The sequence below is a fragment of the Felis catus genome, chromosome D3 (assembly GCF_018350175.1).
Source record: "Felis catus isolate Fca126 chromosome D3, F.catus_Fca126_mat1.0, whole genome shotgun sequence".
In the NCBI taxonomy this organism is placed as follows: domain Eukaryota; kingdom Metazoa; phylum Chordata; class Mammalia; order Carnivora; family Felidae; genus Felis; species Felis catus.
Window position 1 is genome coordinate 17430818 of NC_058379.1, and position 25088 is coordinate 17455905.

The following is a 25088-nucleotide window of genomic DNA, read 5'->3' on the forward strand; positions in this document are numbered from 1 at the left end:
GCCACCTCTCCTTCCTTTGCAGACCCAAGTAATGAGAAGGCCTCACCGCTGACGGGGAGGACCACTTGTCCATTTTACAGATGGAGGAAAGGAGGGGCGTGGGAGAATTAAATGTCTTCTCCATGTTCTGACCACCAAGCCATAGTAGAGAGCAACCTGTGGAGAGAAATGGACTGCAGAGTGCTCCCCTGATCCCTGAGAACCCCACCTTCCTGCCGGACATCAGGAAGCCCTCTGCGACCCTGCGGTTTCCCCCCCAAAAGCGGAATGGGCAGGACTATAGGAAAACCCCACATCCAACAGGCCAACTGCTCCTGGAACCGCCTTCCCGCACCTGGTCCCCTCCTTACCACACCCTTGGACACACATGGCCCAAAGAGAGACTCGAAGCAATGCCTCCTCATCCCACTCTGGCTCCTTGAAACCTCACCTTATTTGGTATTCGAGGCATTCAACTCAGCCCTCTTCTCTAAGCTGGTAGGGTCAGGGACTCATTAGCAGATGCTTAAATGTCAAAGGGAGACAACCTCCGTGGAACTGGGCTTACGGTCTTCCTTCCGCCTTCCCACTCTCTCAGTCTGGCGGCCCGCAGATGGCCTTCGTCCAGGCGTCCAGGCCAAAAGGCGGAAATCACATGGAGAGATGGCAGGGAAGAGGTTCCTGCCCCCTCCCCACTGCTTTTCGGGTTAAGTCTTAGGGCAGGAGGCAAGGAGACCGGTCCACCGACCTTCACCTGCCCCTTCCACTCTACTTCGGGCTCACCAAGACTCAGGCATATCCGTCTCAGAGTGAGCCACCCAGTATTCGCACCTCCATTTTAAAGATGAGAACATCGAGGCCCCAAAAGGAGAGGAAACTTGCCCAAGGGCGAACACCGAGGAAGGGGGTAGCCGCCAATGGGCACTATGGGAAGAGCTGCCTGCGTGATAGGCACAGACTCCAAGGTCCAGGGAAGGGAAGTAGAGGTGGCACCAGAGCTCATGTCTCCTGGCCGCTAGGCTTCCGCTCCTTAGCTAGGCGGCTCGTCCCGAGCCTGTCAGTTCCAGGAAAGTGCTGTGGCTTCTTGGTGTGGTGCCAGACTGGTGCCTCTTCTGGAGCCCCTGGGTCAGGGCCGACCCCCTCAAGGCCACCTGCAGACGCAGGGCTGATGTAGCCCCATCAGCCAGAGCCCAAGAGCCAGGCCCCCCCAGCTGGGGGTGTCGAAGGCAGGGTGTTTGGCCAGGGTGGGGTCCAGATGCACGCGTGTGGGCTCACGGGACCTTGAGTGATGCCCCGGTGACCTCAGCTACTCAAGGTCATATCTGCAAGAGGATGTAGGGGTGACTCCTAGCAGTGGTGACCCAAAGACCACCTTGGGCGGGGCGCCAGCTGTCACGTGCCCATGGGCAGACACACTCCTGTGCAGAGACTCACGTCAGGTTCAGGGTTACACAGGACCGAAACAGATCCCAGCAGTGCCCCGGCTGCGCGCTCCAGGCGTGGGGGTCCCCGTGCTCTCAGCATCCCGAGGAGAGCCTTATGATCTTGTCTCTTGTACGGTACAAGCATGAAGTGGCCTCGCACTGGGGAAACAGACATGCTTGCAGGATCTGAGGTCCTGGCTGTTCAGGGAATTTTTGAGAAATGCCCAACCCCTGGTGGCATTGAGCCTGTCTGGGGGGGGAAGCTGGCTGCGGCTTAGCCCGGCCCTCCGCTAGGAGAGAGAGAGAGCCCTTCTCCACTCAAGCTACATGGTTGCCAGGCAACCCAGAGAGATCACCGAGGATTGCATCTCTGCCCGTGGTAGAGGTCCCACGCACAACCACACGGTCACGTACAGATGCCCACCGTCAGGAGACAGCCTACACCCTCAGGGTCCTACATTCCCACCGAGACAGAGCCACGTGGCCACATTGGTGGGCTCGGTGCTCAGCATTCACATGCCCAAACAGATCGGTTCTCACGTTACCGCACGTGTCCACAAGATGCACACACTGCCTCCTTGTCACACACCTTACGCACACACGTCCCACCTCCCAGACACACCCTCACTACAACCAGGCCCATGGCTAATCTCATGATCAGCCCCTCCCGCCCCGCTGATGGGCAGACAGATGCACTCACCCCACGGGTGCCCATACGCCGCCCCCCCCACCCCCCACTTCTGATACAACTCTTTTCCTCAGCACAGTCTCAGAAGGGTGGGGGTGGGGATCCATGAAGGAAGCACCCTAGAGGGTAAGAGGTCGTGGGCTTCGGATCCCTACAGTGTACCCAGGACTGCCCCAGTCCCAAAGGGGCCACCCTTAGCCTCCACCCCAAAACTGATTCCCGGAGCAACCTTCGCGGCCTCAGCCATGACCTGGGGAAGATGGTCTCTTGATTCGCGTCCTGGTGGGAAAGAGGAAGGTTAATTTGAATATGGTTTTAGAGACTCAGAGTCAAGACCTGGGCATTTTTTGGTGCTCCAAGAAATCCGACTCCAGTGTCCAGATGTCCCAGGGCGACAGCTTTGACTTTGTGAATGATTAAGTGGAGCGAGTGTGAAGGGCAGGATCCTGGGACAAAATAAATGGCCCAGTGTTTTGAAAATGCCGATTCAAGGCCCGGGGGTGGCTTCTTAAAGAGAGACAGCCCAGAGAGTGTGAGAACTCTGAGCTCAGACATTCCTGGGTTGGAATCCAGAAGCTGCTACTTGTCAGCTGTGTCGCCTTGGGCAAGTCACTGTCCCCCTCTGAGCCTCGCTTTCCCCTTCTGTATAATGGGGAGAAAGAGACCTTCCTTGTAGGGAATAGGGGACCAAGTATATCAAGTGTTAGGGTGCGTGGGGTAAGAGCCCAACTCTTAATATCAGCTCAGGCCATGACCTCCCAGTTTGTGAGATCGAGCCCCGTGTTGGGTTCTGTACTGACAGTGTGGAGCCTGCTTGGGCTTCTCTCTCCCTCTCTGCTCCTCCCCTGCTTGTGTGCGTGCGCTCTCCCTCTCTCTCAAAATAAGTAAACACTAAAACTTTTTTTAAGTATATCCAGTGTTTACACATCGCCTGGCACACAGCCTCCGATAATACCCTCCAGAGTGGAGGAGACGTGTCGCTTAGATTCCAGTATCCGCTCTGCCTCTTCAAGTGGCACAGCTGACTTGTGTCGAGTGGTTTCAGCCCTCTGAGCCTCGTTTCTTCATCTGTCAAAATGGGGATCCTGAGATCGCAAGCCGATGTGCGTGTTCAACAAGGCCACGCCTGGGAGCGCTCAGCCTGGTTCCCGGAGGATAGCACGCGACTGATAATTCAGGAGCCACAATTGTAACGGGGATACTCTGATATTACTATAAGCGTCTCATTGCCATAATAGCATCGTTACTATTGGAAGGAGCATGGACTTGGGAGACAGAGAAACCTGGCTTCCATTTCACTCCGTCATTTGATCGCTCTGTGCCCCTGGAAGGCAGCTTCCTTGAGCCTCAGGCGCCTCGTCTGTGAAACGGGAGAGGCCCCAGCATCTACCCCATCTGGGTGCTGTGAGGGTTAAGTGGATCCCAGGCACCCAGCAGGGAGCCTGGCATCAGTGGGGACTCAGTGAATAGTAGCAGAGTTGAAGAGAGAAGGCGACCTCCCTTGTTTCTAAAAGCAAGGCGGGGTCTCTCTGCCCTGTGACCCGAGTGGGCTGACAGCTGAGTTTTCTGGGTAAGCGAGGGTCCGTGCACCTGCTTTGGGCTTCCCACCTCACTGCTGCGAGTCTTTGGCTCAAATGCCTGGCTCCCCTCCCTGACCTCCCCTTGGGTAGCACATTCTCTGAGCATCATCGAATCTTCCTCGGGATGACTCATGAGTTTATGGGGCTTCCCTCTGAGCATCCTGGGCCACGGGATGGGAGACTGTCGCATGTTCCCCACACAGGACACTGGTGGCCTTTGGGGGGTAGCAGTTCCTCATCTGGGGGCTGGAGGGCGGTCCTGTCCAGGAGAGCAATCTGCATAGTCTGTCTCCCACCCTGCCGTGTATAAGGGGGGAAACCGAGGCCCGGAGGACCAGAGGGCGAGTCAGCAGCATCCTGGCCACCCCCAGCCTCCACAGCCCCTGCCGCCTCCCTCCCCAGCCTGGAGCAGGAGCGAGGGCTCCAGGAAAGCAGGGGAGAGAGAGAACTGGATGGTGCGAGCCTGCGGCGCGCTCTGGAAATGAGCCATTTAACCAAATTCCAGATGTCTTCTCCGTTTGCTAGATTTGCCTCTGCGAGGAATGACTTCGGGCTACTGGGTGCCAGGTGGTAGAAGGAATCACTAGGGTGACAGCTGACATTTAAGCCGATCATTCCCGAACGCCCTCCCTCCCCCTCCTCCACCGTCTTTCTGCCTGGGGAGCGATTGCGTAGCCCTTTCCCTGCACGTGAACGTGAATAGATGTGTATATGCCAACAGGGCGGGCTGACTCCCCGGAGAGACCCAGAGACAGACGTATAGAGTGGGGGCATATATGTGTTTGCAACTTTAACTTGCTTCCCTCTTTCCGAAGGGCTGACATTTTGTTGCTGACGGCGATCCATAGTAAGTTTTTGCCACCGGTGGGGGCCTTAGGTTGGTCCCATGACCTCCTGGTCTAAGTCCTGCCACTGTCGGCTGCAAAATGAGAGTTTGCCCCCCGCCTTCCAGAGTTTTCCCCAAGGTGCAGTGAGGTGATGTTTGTGAAGTTCCCAGCACAGCAGCTCACACGTGGTAGGCACTCGGTAACTGACGTCTATTTTTGTGCTCCTGGTTTTGATCTGCACTGTGTGAACGGTGTCCTTGGTTTTACGTGAAAGCCGTGTTCTGGAAAGGTTCACATAACTCAAACGGGAGCACGGCTGACCTCGATTTTAAATGGGCATCATGGGGGCGCCCGGGTGGCTCAGTCGGTTAAGCGTCCGACTTCGGCCCAGGTCATGATCTCACGGTTCGTGGGTTCGAGCCCCGGGTCGGGCTGTGTGCTGACAGCTCAGAGCCTGGAGCCTGCTTTGGATTCTGTGTCTCCCGCTCTCTCTCCCCCTCCTCAACTCATGCTCGCTCTCTCTCACTCTCAAAAATAAACAAACAACAGCAAAAAATTAAATGGGCATCATGAACCTTTTGGGAAATTTGACAGGGGCATTTAAAAACTTTTAAATTTGTCTTAATGACATTGAAAAAATACATATTCACTGTAGAAAAAGAAAAGGGTTTTAAAAAGATGGAAATAAAAATTGCCTGTACTGCTACTCCATTCGTCAGCGTTCTCCAGGGAAACAGAACTTGTAGGAGTTTTATTTATATATACGTTAGGAGACTTATTTAAGGCATTGGCTCATGCAGTTGTGGAAGCTGGCAAGCCCGACATTTTTAGGGCAGATCAGCAGGCTGGAAACTCAGCAGTTAATGCCACAGCCTTGAGGCAGAATTCCTTCTCTGGGAAACCTCAGGTTTTGCTTTTAAGGCCTTCAACTGATTGGATGAGGCCCACCCTTGTGCTCAAGGGAACTCTCCTGTAAGTCTTCCCAAAGTGAACTCATTATAAATGTTAGCCACATCTACAAAGGACCTTCCCAGCAGCACCTGGACGTATGTTTGATCAAACACTGGGGCGTCATAGCCTCGCCAAGTTGACATAAAACGACCATCATGCTTGCCGTTCAGAGATGACTGTGGCTGTCAACATGTTTGCGTAGGTCCCTCTAGAGATTAATGTTTGAGGGTTCATTTTTTTATTAAAAAAAAAGCACCTTTTTTTATGGGGGCGCCTGGGTGGCTCAGTCGGTTAAGTGTCTGACTTCGGCTCGGGTCATGATCTCGCGGTTTGTGGGTTCGAGCCCCGCGTCGGGCTCTGTGCTGACAGCTCAGAGCCTGGAGCCTGCTTCGGACTCTATGTCTCCCTCCCTGTCTCTTTCCCCCTCCCGCACTGTCTCTCTCTCTCTCTCAAACATAAATAAACGTTAAAAACAAATACATAAATGAGCCTTTTTAAAATGTTTGTTTATTTTGAGAGAGCGAGAGAATCCCAAGCAGGCCCTGTGCTGTCAGGGTAGAGCCCGACGTGGGGCTCAGTCTCAGAATCTTGAGATCGTGACCTGAGCCGAAGTCAAGAGCCAGACGCTTAACCGCCTGAGCCACCCAGGCGCCCCTGAGAGATCACTTTTGTACAAAATTGATATTTGGTCATATGGGCAGTTTTATAGTCTCTGCTTATATTTAGCATCTTGAATGCATCTTTAGCTCTCTAAAGGAGCCTTGAATGCCGTTGTTATTATTGGCGGGGGCATGGAGTCCCATTGTGGTGGTGGTCTGTATTTTATTTGCCCGGTGCTTCGTCGTTGGACACCCGGCGGTTCCCAGCCTTCCGCGTGTTAACGCGAGTGAGTGCGGTGGGGAACGTCCTTATTTATACATCTGTGTGCCCCCCACAGTGGGTGCCACAGGGGCCCGCCCACGTCCCCTTTCCCTGCAGTGACTGCCAGCAGCCGGTGGTTCACGTCTGTCCACTTGCGCGAAAATAAACCTTGGCCCCAGAGGAGCGGGCTCTCCCGGGACGTTGTGTCCCGCGGCCAATATCTGACGCGCGGCGGGGAAGGGGGGACACACGGCCAAGGCCGGGCCCCTTTCCTTGCAGTGGGACCGGCTGTGGCACGGCTTGTCGTCCGTGCTTGGGTGGGACCCAGCCGAGGTGACATCCTTGCTCGGTTCCTGCCCTGCTTCTCCCCCGCCCCCCCTCTCCTGAGAGCGCACCTCAAGAAAACACTGTCTCAGGTCCTGCTCGTGGCAAACCGGGCCTCAGGTACCATCGCCGCCTGTTGCTTTGGGGTGACTGTGCGGCCTCCGAATTCCCTGTTGTGTGCCTGATCGGGTTATCTTAAAGGCGGTCCCTCCGGCAGATCAGTCCCTCGTAACCTGTAGGTGCTCAGCACTGGGTGGGCAGAGGATGATGGGAGGGAGAAGACAGCCCTGGGTACTTTGCTTCCCTCGATCCTCGAGCAGCCGTCTCCTGAGGGGATCACGAAAATCCTCCATGGCGTGTATCATCCCCCTGAATGGGGGGTGACCGTTGTGGAGGATGAATAAGGCACAGGAACGCTGACAGAAGGGGACAATAGGGCCCCACAGGAACATCGCGGGACCGTTGACAAAGATGCCAGGGTTGAGAAGACTTGGAATTATGTAGCCGATCCGTCTCCACTCTGGTACACTGTGTGACCTTGGGCAAGACTCTTGCCTTCTCTGGGCTTCGATTTAAATTTTTTTTTCAATGTTTATTTATTTTTGGGACAGAGAGAGACAGAGCATGAACGGGGGAGGGGCAGAGAGAGAGGGAGACTCAGAATCGGAAACCGGCTCCAGGCTCTGAGCCATCAGCCCAGAGCCTGACGCGGGGCTCGAACTCACGGACCGCGAGATCGTGACCTGGCTGAAGTCGGACGCTTAACCGACTGCGCCACCCAGGCGCCCCTGGGCTTCGATTTCAAAGCACTTTTCGGGGCACCTGGGTGGCTCAGTCAGTTAAGCGTCTGACCCGTGATCTGGGCTCCGTCGTGATCTCACAGTTCGTGCGCTCGAGCCCCAAGTTGGACTGTGAGCTGACAGCGCGGAGCCTGCTTGGGATTCTCTCTCTCCCTGTCTCTGTGCCCCTGCCTCGCTCACAGGCACATGCCCTCTCACCCTCTCTCAAAATAAGCAAACATTAAAAAACACATAAAAGCGCCTTTCTTTAGAAAGCGGTTTGCCAAGCTGAGATCTGACCACGGCTTTTCCCTCTGGCCCTCCAGATGGAAGCGCTGTCTTCCGAGGCTGCTTCCGCAGGCCCGACAACCTCTCCCTGGCCTTGCCCGTGACGGCCGCCATGCCGAACATGTCCGTGGACAAGTGCGTGGATCTCTGCACTGAGAAGGTGAGCCCGGGGTCCTGTTCACAGAGCTCCGGGGGGTGGGGTGCGGGGGGGGGCAGTGTGGAACAGCTGGAGGAAAGGGGGTGCTTGGCTGGAGAAGCCGCAGCTCGGGCAGGATGAGGGGGTCATCCCTCTGATGTGTGACGCGGGAGAGAAATGCAACAGTTTCCTGTGGATCCGAGGGGCGGAAGTTACAGGGGGTCGATTTCTTTCCCCCTGAGCAAGCGGGTTTGTTCTAATCGCGGGGAATGCTCAGGCCTGAGGCTGACCTTCTAACTGGGCCTACAGGCTCGAGTAGACGATTGTCAGGGAAAGGCAAGGGCAGCCCCACTCTGGGACAGAGTGAGCTCCTCGTCACCGGAGGCAAGCACGTCGAGTCAGGGCAGGTGTGGCATCCAGAACGTTGGGCGTTGGATTGAAGTTGGACTAGATGATCTGTGGGTCCTTTCTCAGCCCGAGATCCTCCCTCCCTGACCAGAGAGTGAACTCCACAAGGGTAGGGGCTGTGCCTTGAACACTGATGCCCCCCCCCCATACCCAGAGCAGAGCTGGGCACAACACTGGCACTCAGTGATGTCGAGGAACTCTGTCCTTCTTTCAAGGTGAGCTCACTGCACGAGCAGAAGCGCCCCTCCCCCCCCACAGAAAGGTGGTTGCCCATGCCGAGAACCTACTTTGTGCCAGGCCCCGTGCTCGGTGCTGGGGATGCACGGTCACCGAGATGGCGTGTCTGTCCTCAAAGATGCTGGCGGTTGTGGGGGGGGGAGCCTGCCTCGTGGCTCCTGCTGGGTGCTCCAGCCTGGACCCCAACTCCCGAATGCCCCACCTGCACTGAATTGTCCTGCTTGGCCCAGCCCTCACGGGGGCCCCTGATCCATGAGGCGCACCTCGCAGGAACGCAGAGGGCTGCCACTCACCGAGCACGGATCTCACGCTTCACCTCTCACGTCAAGGCTTAGACTCGAGAATTTTCACCCCCATTTCACGGGTGACAAAAACCAAGGCCCGCACGGGGGAAGGCCCCTGCCACACCTACACTCTGAATTTCTGAGCTACCCTAGAGACCTCCCCTCCCCCTGCCCAGAGAGGCTTCCAGAGCCTCCAGGCGGGCAACTTCAAGTCACCAAGCATTTCCTGAGTGCTTGCTCTGCTGCTCCTAAGAGACTTCCTGGCAAGTCAGGGGCCAAGTTCATAGGCTTAGGAGGTTTGACCAGCTTTTGATCCAGCTTTCTCTCTCTCGGGTGGGCATGGATGCCCCTCTTCCATGGCATCCCCTCCAGGTGGACAGTCCTCGGTCCCCGAGGGCCCTGGAGCCTGCAGGTGGGACGCCAACAGTGAGACAATGAGGTCCCAGGGCAAAGGAGCGTGTAACAAAGGGTCGGACTGCAGGTGGGATTGGGAATTGAGGGTATGTGGGTGGATAGGAAGCCCCCCCCCCTGCAAACCTCCCTCTTCCAGTTTCTTCTGATCTCCTTAGGGGGTCACAGGAAAAAAATCCCGGGGATTAAGTGACTGAGGGTACAGCGCTGCCCGTGCCACCGGTGGAGGAGATCTAGGATATCGGGGGAGGCTCCCTGTGTATCACCTGTTAGAAAATGCCATCAGTCACGGCCCACGCAGACCCACCTGCGTACCAGCGTCTTTGTCTCTCCCTCCCTCTCTTTCTCTGCTAAGAGGTGAAGTCCCTATTCAGTGTCAGAAAGAAACCAATCCTATGGTGCCACGCTTGCTGAATTGGTTTGTTACTAGATTATTCCTGGGACCCGCTATCGGGGAGGATTCAGGGCTGCGGATCTGGAGCAGAGGGCAAGGGGCAGCCCAGTCCCCTCCGAATCCAAGTCCCCCCCCCCCCCTTTGCTCCCGCTTCGCCGCTCCTCGGGACAAATGAAGCAATTGGGAGCAGCTGACGCCACGAAATCGTGGCTGCACGTGGTTGTCAGTATCCTGTTTGTCGTGAAAGAACGGGCTCACACAGCCTCTCCCAAGGCGTGGGCTTCGTGTCCCCCCTCGGCCCCGGGGGACTTAACGGCGGCAGGGCGGGCGACGGTGAGAAGAACGTTTCCTGGTAAGTTTTCCTTCCGGTCCTCCTGGAGAAAGCTTCCTCTTGGAGCTCAGGTGTCTCCAGTACTTTCCGCCTTCCGCTAGTCTCCGCCTTTGCAGGAAGAGCGGAGCCCACCCGGCTCAGGGCCTCGTTGCAATGGAATCACACGGGTTTCCTCTCTAGTGTTTGCAGCTACGGCGTGGACGTGGACGCCGGTGCTGGTTTTATTTGTCAGTTACCCCTTAATAAAGCCGCGTAGGAGGCGCGCAGGGCGGGGCAGAGCTGTAAGAGTGAAGTTGGCCGCGAAGGGGACGCTGGGAACGCCAGCCCTCCTCTGCGTTGGGAGCCCGGTCGGTCCCGCGGTTTGGTGACCTCCCTCCTCCCCGTGTCCCGCTCCAGGAGTACCCGCTGGCGGCCCTTGCGGGCACCGCCTGCCACTGCGGGTTCCCCACCACGCGCTTCCCGCTTCACGAGCGGGAGGACGAGCAGCTCTGCGCCCAGAAGTGCAGCGCGGAGGAGTTCGAGAGCTGCGGGACCCCCCGTTACTTCATCGTGTACCAGACGCAGGTCCAAGGTAAGCCTGGGCTCCCCCAGCTGACCCCCGGATGCTGTCCAGGGGCTTCCCTCCCCGGAGGTGCCCCAGTCAGCCCCTTTCGTGCCACTGGTGCTACTCAGACGGGGGGGGGGGGGGGCGCTGGGGAACTTGGCTTTAGCGACCCTGATGGGCAACGGAAGGAGGGCCTCAGGTGAGGGGGGGGGCGGTCTGCAGACCCTCATCTCTGTCCCGCATACCGACCCCCCCCCCCCCCCCCCCCCCGCTTTGGTGGCTCTTCTCCTGCAGTGGAGGCAGTGAGCTTGAGTGTGACGTCCCCAGGGCTGGGCGTGGGGGACCTGGGGGACCAACACAGAGCCGCGGCAGGATCCTGGGCAAGCCACTTCCCCTTTCCGGGCCTCAGTTTCCCCATCGGTAAAATGAAGTTATAGAATGTGGACTTCCAAGAGCCCTTTGAATTCTAGGAGTCTGTCTGTTGAGGTATAAATTCTTCTTTCTCCGTCTCACACGTTCCACTTCTGCCCCCCTCCCTCCCTTTGCTGGCGGGACCCCCACTTCCTGTTCAGCTCCCCTTCCTCCCCTTGTGGCTGCCAGCCCGTGGCCGCGGTGCTGAGGACGCGTCTCCGGGACATTCTTTGCGCCAGAGTCCGTGTTGAGTCCTTAGTTCACCCTTTCTCTCTGAATCCCCTCAGCTCTCCTGGGAGGCCGGAATAATCATCACCGCCCCTTGACGGTAGGGAAACTGAGACTCAGAACAGTTCAGGGCCTTGCCTGAGGTCACGCCACTGAGAAACCTTCTAGATGAAAACCATCCCCCCTGACCGAGGCATCACGACGGGTGGGTGGCTCTTGGAGAGGTGCCTTGACAGGACACTCGGCCCAAGGGAACCCCGTGAGGGGTTACCCCGATGTCTGAATATGCCGACCACCTACTATGCGCTGGTCGAGTGCAAAGCCTCAGCTCATTTAATGATGTAAAGCCTGCAGTGAGTCGACGACCAGGGCACTATCATCCCCATTTTCCAGGTAGGAGAAGCAAGACCCGGGAGGTGAGAACTGGCCACAATTGTACATCTACAAGAGTGGTTTGTTTTCATGTTTCTGACTCCAGAGCCCCTGCTAGAAAGCCCTGGCCCCAGTGTAAAGAACACTCCCCATACCCCCTGAAGCCTGGAGACCCAATAGAACACCATTGGGCTAGACTCCTCTTCATCTCCCAGGAACCGGGCCACCCCGTATGGTTGGGCAGGTTGGGCACTGCACAGGCACAACCTACAGGGAAGGTGGTGCCTGAAAGCCAGCCCGTGCTCTGCCCTCTGGATGGAAGTGCCTCTCTCTGCCCAGAGGAAGGAGAGAGCGCCTTTTCCTGATGTGCATGGAGGTGCCAAAAGCTAGTGGCATCCCAACAAAATCTTGTCCCCTTTTCGGTCCCATGGGGCTACCAGGGGTGGCCATCGGTGGCTGCTTCCGTGGCACCTGAGGTCCTGCTAAGAGCCCAGGGAGCGGGAATCAGTTGAGCAAGTGTGGCTCTTGGCTTTGTTTACACTCCCGTGAGGGGGACGAGCCTTTGTTCGCCTGCAGGAAGTGTCTGTCAGTCTGTGCAGAACTGTGTCCCCTAGCCTAGCGGAGAGTTCTACGTAGATGAATCATTCCATGATCGCGAATGGCTTTGATGGGGACGGGGAACGGACGTTGGAGCCTTTTCAATAGCAGATAAAGAGCCCCTCATTGATGACTTTGCTCCTTCCCTGTGCCGCGTCCCCAGGCCATTACCGGTCTCCAGTTTTTCCACGTCAGGCTTGCAGCTCCTCAACGCTGGCGAGGTTTGAGAGGCTTGTGGCTTATTAGGGCTGCCAAAAGCCTGGTCCGTCTCGGCTGCCATTTATTGAGCATTTACTATGTGCTAAACACTCATGTTCCTGCCAGGAGCTAGATGGTCATTGAACACCTGAGTGCCAGATACGGTCTAAGCCACTAGCTCCTCTAATCCTCCACGATAGTCCAATGGCCGAGGCATTGCTATCATTACTCTTTTACAGTTGATGCAACCTGGCCCAGAGAGGTTGGGTAGCTTGGCCAGGGTCACACAGCTAGGACAGGGCAGGGCTGGGAGTCAAACCCAGGCGGTCTGGGTCCTGAGGCTCCACTCTTTTTTTTTTTTTTTAATGTTTTCTTTTAAATTTATTTTTTATTTTTTACATTTGTTTGAGAGACAGAGACAGAGCACTAGTGGGGGAGGGGCAGAGAGAGAAGGAGACACAGAATCCGAAGCAGGCGCCAGGCTCTGAGCTGTCAGCACACAGCCCGACGTGGGGCTCGAACTCACAAACTGTGAGATCATGACCGGAGCCGAAGTCAGACGCTTAACCGACAGCCACCCGGGCGCCCCCTGAGGCTCCACTCTTAACCACAGCTTCTTAGCATATATTGGAAATACTTCACACATCTTATCCATTTAATCCTGTAAGGTGACTAGCCCCATTTTACAGGTAAGGAAACAGGCTCAGAGAGGGGAAGAGACTCGTTCAGTATCACACAGCTCCCCCTTACCAGCCCTAGACTAAAACCCAGGTCTGTCTGATTCCAGAGTTCTCTACAGTATTGCCTCCAGCGTTTGTTTGATTGACGGAGCTTAAGCACCAAATAAACCTTCTTTTTAGGGCTGAAAACAACAGCCTTTATACCTCAGGGAGGGTCTTGGCCTCCCATTCAAGTATTTGTTTTTTGTTTGTTTTTTTTTTATTTTTTTTTTACATTTATTTTTGAGAAACAGAGTGAGGCAAAGCGTGAACGGGGGAGGGGCAGAGAGAGTAGGAGACACAGAATCTGAAGCAGGCTTCAGGCTCTGAGCAGGTGGTCAGCACAGAGCCTGATGTGGGGCTCGAACCCACGAACTGTGAGATCATGACCTGAGCCGAAGTCGGACGCTCAACCGACTGAGCCACCCAGGCGACCCCCATTCAAGTATTTGAATGGAGCATTCTGTTTTCTGGAGAAATTGAGGGGCCAGATTTTTTTTCCCCTCCCTCCCAGCATTTTATGATGGAAAAATGTCCAACCTCCAGGAAATTTAAAAAAAAAAAAAAAAAAAAAGGAATCCTACCGTAAACACCCATCATGTGTCCCATAGATTTCACATTTGTCAACATTCTGTTACATTTATTCTCCGCCTCCCATTTCGCCATCCTTGGTCCTTGTCTTCGTCATGCATTTCAAGGCACGGTTGACCCTTGAACAAGTCAGGGGTTGGGGGTGGTGCTGACACCCTGCACAGCCGAAAATCCACATGTCACTTCTGACTCCCCCCAAAACTTAACTACCAACGGCTTGCTCTTGATTTGCAAGCCTCAATGCTCCGTGTATCGTATGCTGTGTCACAGTAAATACGCTAGAGAAAAAAAAAGTGTTAAGAAAATCTTCAGGAAAACACATTTAGGGTAGCCTATTGGGTTTATTAAAAAAATCTGCAGATAAGTGGACCTTCACAGGTCAAACCCGTGCTGTTTGAGGGTCAGCTGTTCAGGTGCAAACACTGAGACACTTCAGGGTACGTATCCTTAATTTTAATGCAATATTTGCTTACGGTTTTTGAAGTGACCTTTGCATAGCGTAGAACGCACCCATTTTATATGGGCTATTCAGTGACAAGTGGATAATTCACGCCCCTTTCAAAACGCAAGACCTGGGCCGCCGGGGTGGCTCAGTCACTCGAGCCCGTGACCTCAGCTTGGGTCACGATTTCACAGTTCGTGGGTTCGAGCCCCGGGTCTGGCTCACTGCTGTTGGTGCAGAGGCCACTTCGGATCCTCGGTGCCCCTCTCCAGCTCACGCTGTCTCTCAAAAATGAATAAATGTTTATTAAAACAAAATAGAAGACCTTACCATACTCTGGAAAGTTATACACCTAGGCTGTTTTGCAGTATGTTTCCACGAAAACCATGCCCAGATACCCCCTTGGCTTCAACAAAGACCGGATTCTTCTTTTCCAAAGTCGGCTGTGCTCTGCACAGATTCAACCTGGGCAGTGGGGGAGGGGAGCCGGCCCTCGGACTAGTAGGAGCCACAGTTGATTGGCACCCCTATGTGGGAGAGCCCTGTGCTAACGCACACACCCTCATTTGACCCGCCCGAGGACACCGTGGTTGTCAATAGTCCCATTTTATTGGTGAGGAAACTGAGGCTCAGATCCATCATTTTCCCCAGGTCACCCAGCAAGTCGCCGGAGGAATTGGAATTTCAGTTCAGGACTTCAAACTTTTCCCTCGAGGGGCCGTTACGAGACATCAGTGTGGCTCATAGATTTCAATAATGGCAGGTCTGGCAGAACAGGAAAGACCATGTGGAACCTCGGGAGGAATTCTGGGAAGGACGGGATGGAGGGCGGTATCAGATGCTGAGCAGGGGCCGGTCACCGGTGCCTCGGGCGGGACAGGCTCCCTGCAGCAGCGGGTTGGAGCCCGGAATGGCGCTGCTGGGAACAGTAGGAGGAAGTGGATTGGAGAGTGTGGACAAGTCTGCCAGCAGTGGGGTGGAAACGGGGTGAGGACAGGGAGTGGCTCCTCGAAACAGAAGTGTTTAATCCTGGAGTGATCTGGGGGCACCTGGGTGGCTCAGTCGGTTGGGTGTCTGATTCTTGATTTTGGCTCCGGTCATGACTTCGTGGTCGTGGGATGGAGGCCCACATCGGGCTTAGTCCTGGGTGAGGAGCCCCCTTGGGATATTCTCTCTCTCTCTCTCTCTCTCTCTCTCTCTCTCTCTCTCTCTCTCTCTCTCTCTCCCTCTCTCCCTTTCTTTCTCTGCCCCTCCCCGGGAAGGGAGGGAAGGAAGAGAGGGTAGGAGTAGGATGCGGAGCAGTGTGGTGAGCTCGGGCAGGGGAGAGGGGGTTGTCCACAACCCGAACTGAGGATTGAGGTCGTTGGGCCAGAGTGCAGAGGCAGGGCTGGAGCCCCAACTCTCGGATTCTCTCCTCTTCCCTTCCACTGCAGAGTCCCCTGTGCTGGCCTTCCCTCAGCTTCCCTTACATCCGTAGGGGCCAAAAGAAACCCCCGCGGTGCCTTCTCAGCTCCCGGGCGGGCTGCAGTGGGAGGTGTTGAGGCTCTGACAACAGGAGCATTGGGAGGACTCTGGAATCAGAATGGTACCCACCTGCCCCAACCCGTGTACAGATGAGGAAGCTGAAGGCTACAAAAAAAACCAACTACCCCCTCCGAGCACTTCAGCGCGTTAACATATTACATGTATCATGTCAGCCCGTACAAGATGCCTGCAAAGTAAATATTGTCATCCTCCATCCTTCTACCTGCCGATCTACGTGTCTGTCCATCCATCCGTTTTTAAGACACTGGTATCGTCCCTACTCTATGCCACATGATACGGAAAGTGCTGGGGAGGCAGCAGAAAGTAACGTAGGCAGGGTCTCCAACTAAACAAATAGTCGTTCGAGTAACAGCTGAGATGAGCCATACGGGGGAGACGGACATGTTCGAGAATGACAGCCCAGGGAGTAGGGAAGGCAGGCGGTGCTGATGCAGCGGAGTCGGAGGAAAGCAGCAGTCTGCCTGGCAAAGGCAGGTGGGAGGGCAGCGAAGGCTCCTACCCAAGGCGCCGAGTCAGGAAGGAGCAGGGCACAGATAGGAAGTGCGGAGACCCCCGAGGGCTGGCAGGCGGGGGTGGGGGGGGTGGGATGAGCCCCGGAGGACGAAGGAGCCAGGCCACCCGGGACTTGGAGGCCGAGATCAGAACCTTGGACTGGATCCCATGTAGGTGGATGCCGTATGAGGGTTTGCATCTAGAGGAAAGGACGGTGGAGTTGGGGGCGGTGTGAGAGAGCGACTCGCTGTTCCGGGGGGAAACTGAGGCAGGAGAGAAGACGCTTCCTTGTAGCTGATGTTCATTGAATCCCTGCTGGGTGATCAACCCTTTTCATCCGTGAGCTGGTGTAACCCTCACGTCAATCCTGTGATGAGGAACCATTTTCTCCTTTTAAAGATGGGGAGGCAGGCCCGGAAGGAGTTCTGTCTTGTGCACTGGGTCGTATGGCTGGGAAGCGGGCCGGGATGGGGCTCAAGGCCCTGGTCCCTTCCGGACGGGCGCTGTCCGCCCCTGACCATGCCCTGCCTTTTGCAGACAACCGCTGCATGGACAGAAGGTTCCTCCCAGCCAAGTCCAAGCAGCTCATCGCTCTGGCCAGCTTCCCAGGCGCTGGCAACACGTGGGCTCGGCACCTCATCGAGCTGGCCACTGGCTTCTATACGGGCAGCTACTATTTTGACGGCTCTCTCTACAACAAAGGTGAGGAGGCAGAGGGGAGCAGAGAGGACCCACTGGGAGGGCATGGGAATACCCTTCCTGATCACCTACTGTGCGCCACTCCACTCACCTGGGCACGTTTGCCAAGACCTACTGTGCGCTTGCCCCCCCTCACTTAGAGCCACCGACATCGCCTGAGCAGCTTCTGTGCCATCAGGCACCTACTGCGCGCATGTGGTACCTTCCCTCTGTTGAGGTCACCACAAACACTCCTTGAGCACCTACTAGGTGCAGGTTCCTCACCACAGACCTTTATTGACCAGCAGTCCTGTGCTGTATACAGAGGTAACAAAACTGGGTTCGTTCTGGGGGGGCCTATGGAGCACCTGCTGTTGGTCAGGGGTCTTGTCTGCATTTCAGAGCCCACATCCTTACCTCTCTGTCACATAGGCAAGAAAGCTCTGGGGGTTCGCACTGGGGAACTGAATGTCTTGGATGAAATACCCATGGGTCGTGAAGCCCCCTCCCAGACATGGCCGGGGGAATATCAGGGGGCGTATGTGGGGCAGCCCTTGGCTGTGGGTCTTTATGTCTGTAAACCAGATGAAGACCACTTCCTGGCTGTGTGACTTTGAGCCAGCTTCTGTGCCTCTCTGGTCCTGTGTCATCGTGCGCAAATCAGAGCTAACAGTATGTACTTGGTGAGGTCATTGTGAAGGTTAGTGAGTTGGTATGTGTAACAGGCTTAGCGCAGAGTAAGTGTTCAGTAAATGGAGGCTGTGAATACTACGGTCCAGGCACTGGCCGGATGCAGCTTGGTGTAGACAGAGAGCCATCCTTCAATCCCAGCTCCGGGAGAGCCAGGGGGCGTCTGTCTGAGGGTGAGAAGCAGGAGGAAAGAAAGACAAGAAGGATGACAAGGGACGGGTTGAAGGATGGGCTTAGCAGCAGGTAGGGGGGTCGGCCTTAGAATCCCGACTTTCTGTATATCGATCGGGCTTTAGTTTTGGCGTAAGTGATCATTTATTGAGCACTTAATACGTATGAGGCTCCAAGCTGGGTGTCTCGCTTGCTTATACCAGGATTTGAACCCAGGCCTGGCTTTCAACAGTATCTCTGCTCCTAACCCCTAAGTTGAGCTGCCTTTATGGGAGCTGCTGGGAGGAACCCAGGCACAGAGGGGACTCTCTCCGGTTTGCCCTGGGGAGCGGCAGGGGGGACGCCGACTCCGAAAGCATCCCGTGGCTGGCTCACATTCTAACCTTCCTGTGATGGAATTCCTTTATGCAATTCTAGAACGTTACAGATAGGAGGGTCCTTCAGGAGCATTTAGTCCAGGGATGCAAAGTGGTATCACCTCATGCGTCCATTCCAATGAATCCAAGTGTTAAGAAGGATTCTGAGGTTCTGTTCTCTTTCAGAAACCAAAGTGCCTTAATCTGGTAGTGATGTCGGTTGACGGTGTAGGAGGGGGAACAGTGTGGCCACCTGCCGGGTATTTGCCACCTCTGGTCTAATTCAACCTCCTAACGTTGGACCACGGGAAACAATCTTAAAATGGAGTCAGGGGATTGAATTTTCAGACCGAACTCTTACCCGGTTCAAGACCTTGGGCAACATTTCTTTGCCTCTCTGAGCCTCAGTCTCCTCATTTATACTGTAGAGATGTCCACACTGAACTCCTAGCGGTTTTGAAAGAAATAGGACGAGACCGTGTGTGTGAGGCTATGTTGTAAAGTATACATTATTATTTATTTATTTATTTATTTATTTATTTATTTATTTATTTATTTATTTATTTTCAACGTTTATTTATTTTTGGGACAGAGAGAGACCGCGCATGAACGGGGGAGGGGCAGAGAGAGAGGGAGACACAGAATCGGAAACAGGCTCTAGGCTCTGAGCCGTCAGCCCAGAGCCTGACGCGGGGCTCGAACTCCCGGACCGCGAGATCGTGACCTGGCTGAAGTCGGACGCTTAACCGACTGTGCCACCCAGGCGCCCCAATATACATTATTTTTTAAACGACCTGTAACTGGGACAGTCAACTATTAGGCAAAGGAAAGGGCTTGGCCTCTGACGACACATGAGAATCACCCGGGGAGCTTTTCAAGTCTTGATGCCCAGGCTGCACCTGAGACCATTTCCATCAGGATCCTACGAGGGGAACAGGGTGTCAGTTTTTTAAAACCTCTCCGGGTGATTCGGGCACCGAGTGAGGCCCCTGGCTCCTAGACCGGGAGCCCAGTATTCTCACCTCTGGACCCACGGCATTCAAAAAATACTGTGTATTTATTTTAGGGGCACCTGGGTGGCTCAGTCAGTTAAGCATCCAACTTCGACTCAGGTCGGTTCATGAGTTCAAGCCCCACCTCGGTCTGTCTGCTGTCAGCATAGACCCCACTTCACATCCTCTGTTCCCCCCCCCCACCCCTCCCGTTTGTTCTCTTGTTCTCTCTTTCTCAAAATAAGTAAACTTAAAAAAAAATACTGTGTATTTTACACTCGAGTCTTGGGGGAATATCAAGAGTTGGTAATTAGGGGGGGCGAGGTGTGTATTAAAATTTTAAAAAGGAAAAGAGAGAGAGGGAGAACATACACCCTCCCTGGCCATTCCTCAGGCTCACACCGTGTGCACGTTTCCTTAGGTCCCTCCGAGAGGGGCAGCTGAAGCTTTTTGAGCAGCTCCCCTTTCGTGAGGGGCTTCAAAATGCTTCCTGTGTCCTGAGCCCTTGCAGGGAACAGTGAGTTGACCCTGGGAGTTGGGGGCTGGCAGTGGGGGGCAGGTGCATAGAGGACCCCCCCCCATAGCATCAGTCGGTTCTGCTAACCCCACGTCCCTGCCACCACCACAGCATAAGGAAGTCCTCAGAGCTGGAGGGTCCTGGAGTAGGGGGGCGGGGAGTGAATTTGCCCCCACTGGGGGGCCAGTCTGCCGCCCCTTTCACACATCAGACCCCAGGTATGATGAGTTCGCAGGTGGAAAACACACCAGCCATTTGCACGTGGGTTTCCTCTCCCTGGGACCTTGGGCCCCACCCCCCTCCTAGCTCTTCTGCCTGGAAACCTGCTCCCCAAGCTGCGGGTCACATCCCCCTTTGCAGCGTCTCTGGCCGACTTCCCGTCTTCCTGCTTTTCTCCCTTGTATCCAGGGCTCTCCTTCCTTGTAGCGGGGCCCTTATTGTTGCAAATGTCATGTCACTGTTACTAATGCTGATCATTATGGGCCCGGCTCTGGGATGCGTGCTTACAGAGTTTGTGATTCAGTCTTGGGTGGGGGTTGTATGTGCAGAAGGTGGACAGGACTCACCCGAAAGGAGAGGAGGGAGGCCCGGGCAGAAGCCACGGGGGTGGGCGGACAGGTGAGGAACAGCCGGAAGAGGAGACCGTGTGATTGGTGAATCAAATAGTCTGGTGGTGCTGGAAAGGGGGAGGGCCGGGGGAGGGGGAGGGGGGCGCGCAGGAAGGGCAGCCGGAACCGGACAGGCAAAGCCCGTGCAAGCCCTCTGAGGACAGTGCACATTATCCTGGGGCCACAGGCTCGTGCAGGGAGTGGGGTGAAGAGGGGTTCTAGGCAGGGGGGGTCTGTGCTAAGATGTGCATGTGTGAAATCCCTCTCTGGCCACAGAGTTTGGATGGGACGTTTCGGCTGCAGAGACAGTGGTGGGGAGAAGGGCACAGTGGAAGGGACATTTAAGAGGCCGTTGATTAGAAGCGATGAGCCCAGAGCGGGTGGTTTCTGTATGGTGAGCGGAGCCTCCACGGACTTTTGCTGGTTGGCAGCTTTTGGAGTTTCCTCCTTCCTCCCTGCCTCTAACTAGCTGGATAACTGGGGGTCTGTCCCCTGCCCCTTGAACCTTCGATTTCCTCCTCTGGAACAAACTCGTGAGGAGGGGGGACCCCCAGGGCCCTCCCACTTCTGATGGGCTGCCTGGAATTTTCTCTGTCCTTCACTTTCTTGGCAACCTCGACTTCCTTCATCCTGGTAACAGTCTGCCCCCACGAGGGACCGTTGAATAGAAGAGGGATGGAGGGAGAGAATGGCTGACTGGTAGATGGATTCTCCCTGCCCAGAACCCACATGTCTATACCCCTTGAGTTCTGCCTTCTCTTCCTCTTACCCAGGGAGGTTGGCCATTTGCAAACCATGATTTTCTCTGTGTCTGTCTCTTGCTTGGTCTTTGTCTCCCTCTGATCTTTGTCTCCTTATTTTGATGTCTGTTTCTCTCTCCCCTTCTTCTCTGCCCCCCGCTTCCGTCCCCCTTCCTATCTCAGGGACCCCACAGCCCCAAGTGCAGGCTCCTGCTCTGTGGCCTGTCAGAACCCAGAGGTGGGAGGGGCTGGGTGACTGCCCAGATTGGGCAGGGCCCTTCTCTGCCCCTGGGGGCCCACAGGTGGGGCAGGGCATTGGGGAGGCAGCCTCTTGGCCCTGCTGACACAGGACCAGTTTTCTGAGAAGTGCCTCAAAATAAACCCCATTATCCCTGGAGGACTGCCAGCCTCCAGGGTGTCCGTGTCCAGAGCCAGGAGTAGGTCTTTCCTGCCCCAGTAAACTCCGGGGCCTGCAGGAATGCGGGTGGAGTCTCTGCCCTTCTCTGTGCCTCAGTTTCTTTCACTGCAAAATGTACCCGCAACTCTAATAGTATTTTGCACTGATGCAGTGGAGTTGCTGGGTCCTGTGTCCCACAGGGCGCCAGAGGGCGCCCCCTGGTGGTAGAGTTCCGCAATTCCGCTCTGGCCCCAGGCTTGCACCCGTGATTGCTCTGTCTTTACCTACAGGTCCCTCCCTGGCAGACAGCTGAGCTAGGTCCTCAGGCATGCGGATCCCATGTGGCTTCTCAAAGGCGCCTCCCTAGACGCAGAACCCCTCTCTCTGGGAGGCACTGTGCTAAGTGGAATTTTCTCCACCTCCCTACTTTTCCAGGGTACCCTGCAACCTAACTTCTCAGGCAACCTGAGACCAAAGCAGATCTTCTCTGGTGTTTAGTTTTTTGTATCTTGACAAATATTGTGCGAGGTTGACTCCGTCCCGTAGCAAAGAGAAATGTGATCGAGGGTCCCAGCAACCCCCGGGGGCTGATTGAAACTAGTCTCACCCCTCTGCCACGTTGTAGTTTTTCTTCTCTGAGAACCTGTATGCGCTCTTGTGCAACCCCTGCGTCTGTGTTTCTGTTGCTGTGCCGGTGGTGACATGGATTTTGGCAGAGAGAGAATGAAATCATAGTTGGGTAGCCCCTCGTCCGCGTCATGAGGGGCTTTACCGATGCCATGCGTGACTGCCCACCGTGAAATCCTCTGTGTCCTGGGCTCGTGCTCGAGCTCCCAGACCCCATTCCTCGGTGGCCTATGACACTGTGCTGCCCGTGGGCCTCAAAGGCTGTAGGTTCACGTTTCCTTGTGGGCACGGGCCAGCGCCCATGTGCAAGGCTGGACTAATTCCTACAGCTTCACTGGGCAAGTCCCAGGACAGAATCTGGCTCAGGACATGACATTCCATTCCTGGCGTTGTTACCTTGTGACCCCGGGGGGGGGGGGGGGGGCAGACCTCTCTGAAGCCTGATCTCCAGGGACAGAAGTAGGTCCCATGCCGGCCTCATCTTAATCCACCTTAAAAGCCAAAGGCAGAGCCTCAGAAACCTTCGTGCGTGGGCCAGGAGAGAGAAAAATGAACTCTGAGGTTTGAGGACGCAGGGTGGCTCCTCAGTCCGTGACTTTGCCCCTAGACTTGTTCTCTTTGAGCTGATGTTTATCGAAACACGGACAACTATGTGCCTCAGTGGTTTCTCACAGCAGCCCTGTGAAAGGGAAGGTGCATGGTGCCATTTTATGGATGAGGACACGGAGGCCAAAGAAATAACATTGAGTTGGAAACACAGCCGGTATCCGGAAGGTGCCGGTACGATACCATTTCTACCCGGCTTGCAAGATGCCATCTAAGCGACTGGGAGAACTCGGTCTCGGGAGCCTGGATGAGTTGGGTTTGAATTTTGACCCTGCCTCTCGCTGCCTGTATAGTCAAAGCACGTTCTTTGATCTCTCTCTCTGCCTGTTTCCTCGTCTATAAAATCTCTCCCGTTTCCCCAGCTTTTTTCCCCCCCAAGTTTATTTTAAGAGAAAGCAGGGGAGGGGCAGCAAGAGCGAGAGAGACTCTCGAGCAGGCTCCGTACCTTCAGGCGCCCATCTCTGTCGAACTCGCAGACTTCGAGATCGTGACCCGAGCTGAAATCAAGAGTCAGGCTTAATCAGCTGAGCCACCCAGGCGCCCCATCCCCATTTTTTGAAATGAAAATCTGATCATGACCTTTCTCTTTTGCTTAAATCCTTTTAAGGGCTGCCTAATGTTTGTGGTCTCGTGCTGAGCTCTTGGTCACAACCCCTACCGTCCTATCTGGCTTTACACTCCCCTGTTTCTGCTCTCAGCAGTCACTCATGTGGCACCTTCCTTCCGACCCACCCCCGGACCTTTGCATCTGCTGTTCCCACCACCTTTCCCTTCCTCTCTCGGGCTAGTAGATTCCTCCTTGGCTTTCACATGTCAGCCTAAGCACCTCTTCCTCCAGGAAACTCTGCCGGATGCCGCCTGACTCGGTCCGCGATCTTGGCTAGGCGGGCTGGGCTGCGCAGCTCCAGACCGTGGGTTATATTCGTGTCTGTTCCCTGAGCCTCTCACCATCTGGGACCAACAGCCTGCTAGTGCGCGTCCCTCTCGCAGTGATGGAGGAGCATACAAGAGTAAACAAGCATGTGGGGCACCTGGGGGCTTTGATGGAGACCCGCTTCTGTCCTCATCCCAGCGGCCAAAGCGACTCACCGGCCGTGCCTGGGGATGGGGAGTCCACCCAAAGAGGGCTCCCCCAGTGTGTCACCGTCAGGTGCCTCTCGTCGTGCCTCAGCGAGCATCCCATGCCTCTTCGGCAGCGCTGTGGTTCGTTACATTTATTTCGGTCACGGTTTACAGAATCTGGCTCCCAACGACAGCGAGACGCATGGGTCTTTTTGCAGAGTCTATCCCCACCTCCCAGCACAATGCCTGGCACGTAGTAGGTGCTCAGTAAATACAGGAGGAAAGGAATGGGAGCGTGAATGAACGTGGGAGGAAAACAGGCGGCCTGGGTGGGCAGGGTGTGGCGGGACTCCTCGCCTCCCCTGCTCACGGCCCTGTACCCCCTTCCCCTGCCCGTGGGAAGGGTTCAAAGGTGAGCGGGACCACTGGCGCAGCGGCAGGACCATCTGCATCAAGACGCACGAGAGCGGCCAGAAGGAGATCGAGGCCTTCGATGCCGCCATCCTGCTCATCCGTAACCCCTACAAGGCGCTCATGGCAGAGTTCAATCGCAAGTACGGCGGCCACATCGGCTTCGCTGCACATGCCCACTGGAAGGGCAAAGGTACGGGGGAGGGGGGGCGCGAGGCAGGGGTGCGGCAGGTTGGGGTGAGCGGCTGGTGCTGTCTGCCGCGAGGGATCCAGGCAGGCCCCCCGCGTCCCCTCCTGAGAGCCAGTGTGATGCCCTAGGGCAGCGGGCAAGGGCCTCGGCTTGGGCCCAGGAGCAACTCCCTGGGTTCAATGCCCATCTCCGCCACTTCCCTCCCCTGGACTTAAGTTTGTCCCATCTATAAAATGGGGGTAATCATCGTGAGGCTCTAAGAATTTAACCCTTTAAAACCACTCTGTAAATGTGACTCGTGATGGAGATAGAAACCCTCACATGATTGATATGGGATGGATTGAAACTGTTTCAGGAGCCCTTTCCCCTGGGAGTCAGGAGACCTGAATTCAGCCCCGGGTCGGTGGCTGGTGGCCATGAGGTCACTCATGAGCTCCTAAGGACTCGCAGAGCAGCACTGCGGTGAACCACCCCTGACAACTCTGGGTTGTGAGGCTCCAAGAGGTTAAGTGACCTGCGCCCGGTCACACAGCTGGGTGGTGACCGTTGACCCCCCCCGAGCAGTGAATCTTAATATGATCTGCCTTTGACATTCACCTCTGGTACTTAGATGACAGCTGTGTGGGATGAATGTCTCACAGGGAGGTGGCCCACGATAATGGAGAGAGCTTTGCCGTCAGACCCAAGCTCTGTCCTCCTGAGTATCTTTAATCCCTCTGGCTCTCAGAATCCCCTGTCGGCTTCCACCCGCATCACCATCGCAGTAACAAGAGTCTTGAAACCCCATTCGTTTAACCCTGCTTTTACAGCTGGGACAAGCTAAGCTCAGGGAGGTGAAGAGGCTTCTCCAGGACGCGGGAGAGCTGGGGTTTGACCCCAGAAAGTCTTGCTCCTGAGCCCCGGCCCTTCACCACCACAGTGGTAACGGATGGGGCAAAACGTCGATGGAACGGTGGGCGTCGCAGGCCAGTAGCGGCTCTGTAAATGTGAGCTCTCTCCACC

At 55.6% G+C, this 25088-nt stretch overlaps 1 protein-coding gene across 11 annotated transcripts in view; it reads left to right on the top strand.

The window, feature by feature from the left end:
* WSCD2 (WSC domain containing 2) overlaps positions 1–25088 on the top strand; it is a 116682-nt gene that overhangs the window by 84478 nt on the left and 7116 nt on the right. For all 11 annotated transcript variants that reach the window (XM_019814635.3, XM_045041186.1, XM_045041187.1 and 8 more), the window contains 4 exons: positions 7740–7861; positions 10299–10473; positions 16579–16743; positions 23889–24089. In XM_019814635.3, the coding sequence (XP_019670194.1) occupies positions 7740–7861; positions 10299–10473; positions 16579–16743; positions 23889–24089 (663 nt within the window). The remainder of the gene's footprint in view (positions 1–7739; positions 7862–10298; positions 10474–16578; positions 16744–23888; positions 24090–25088) is intronic.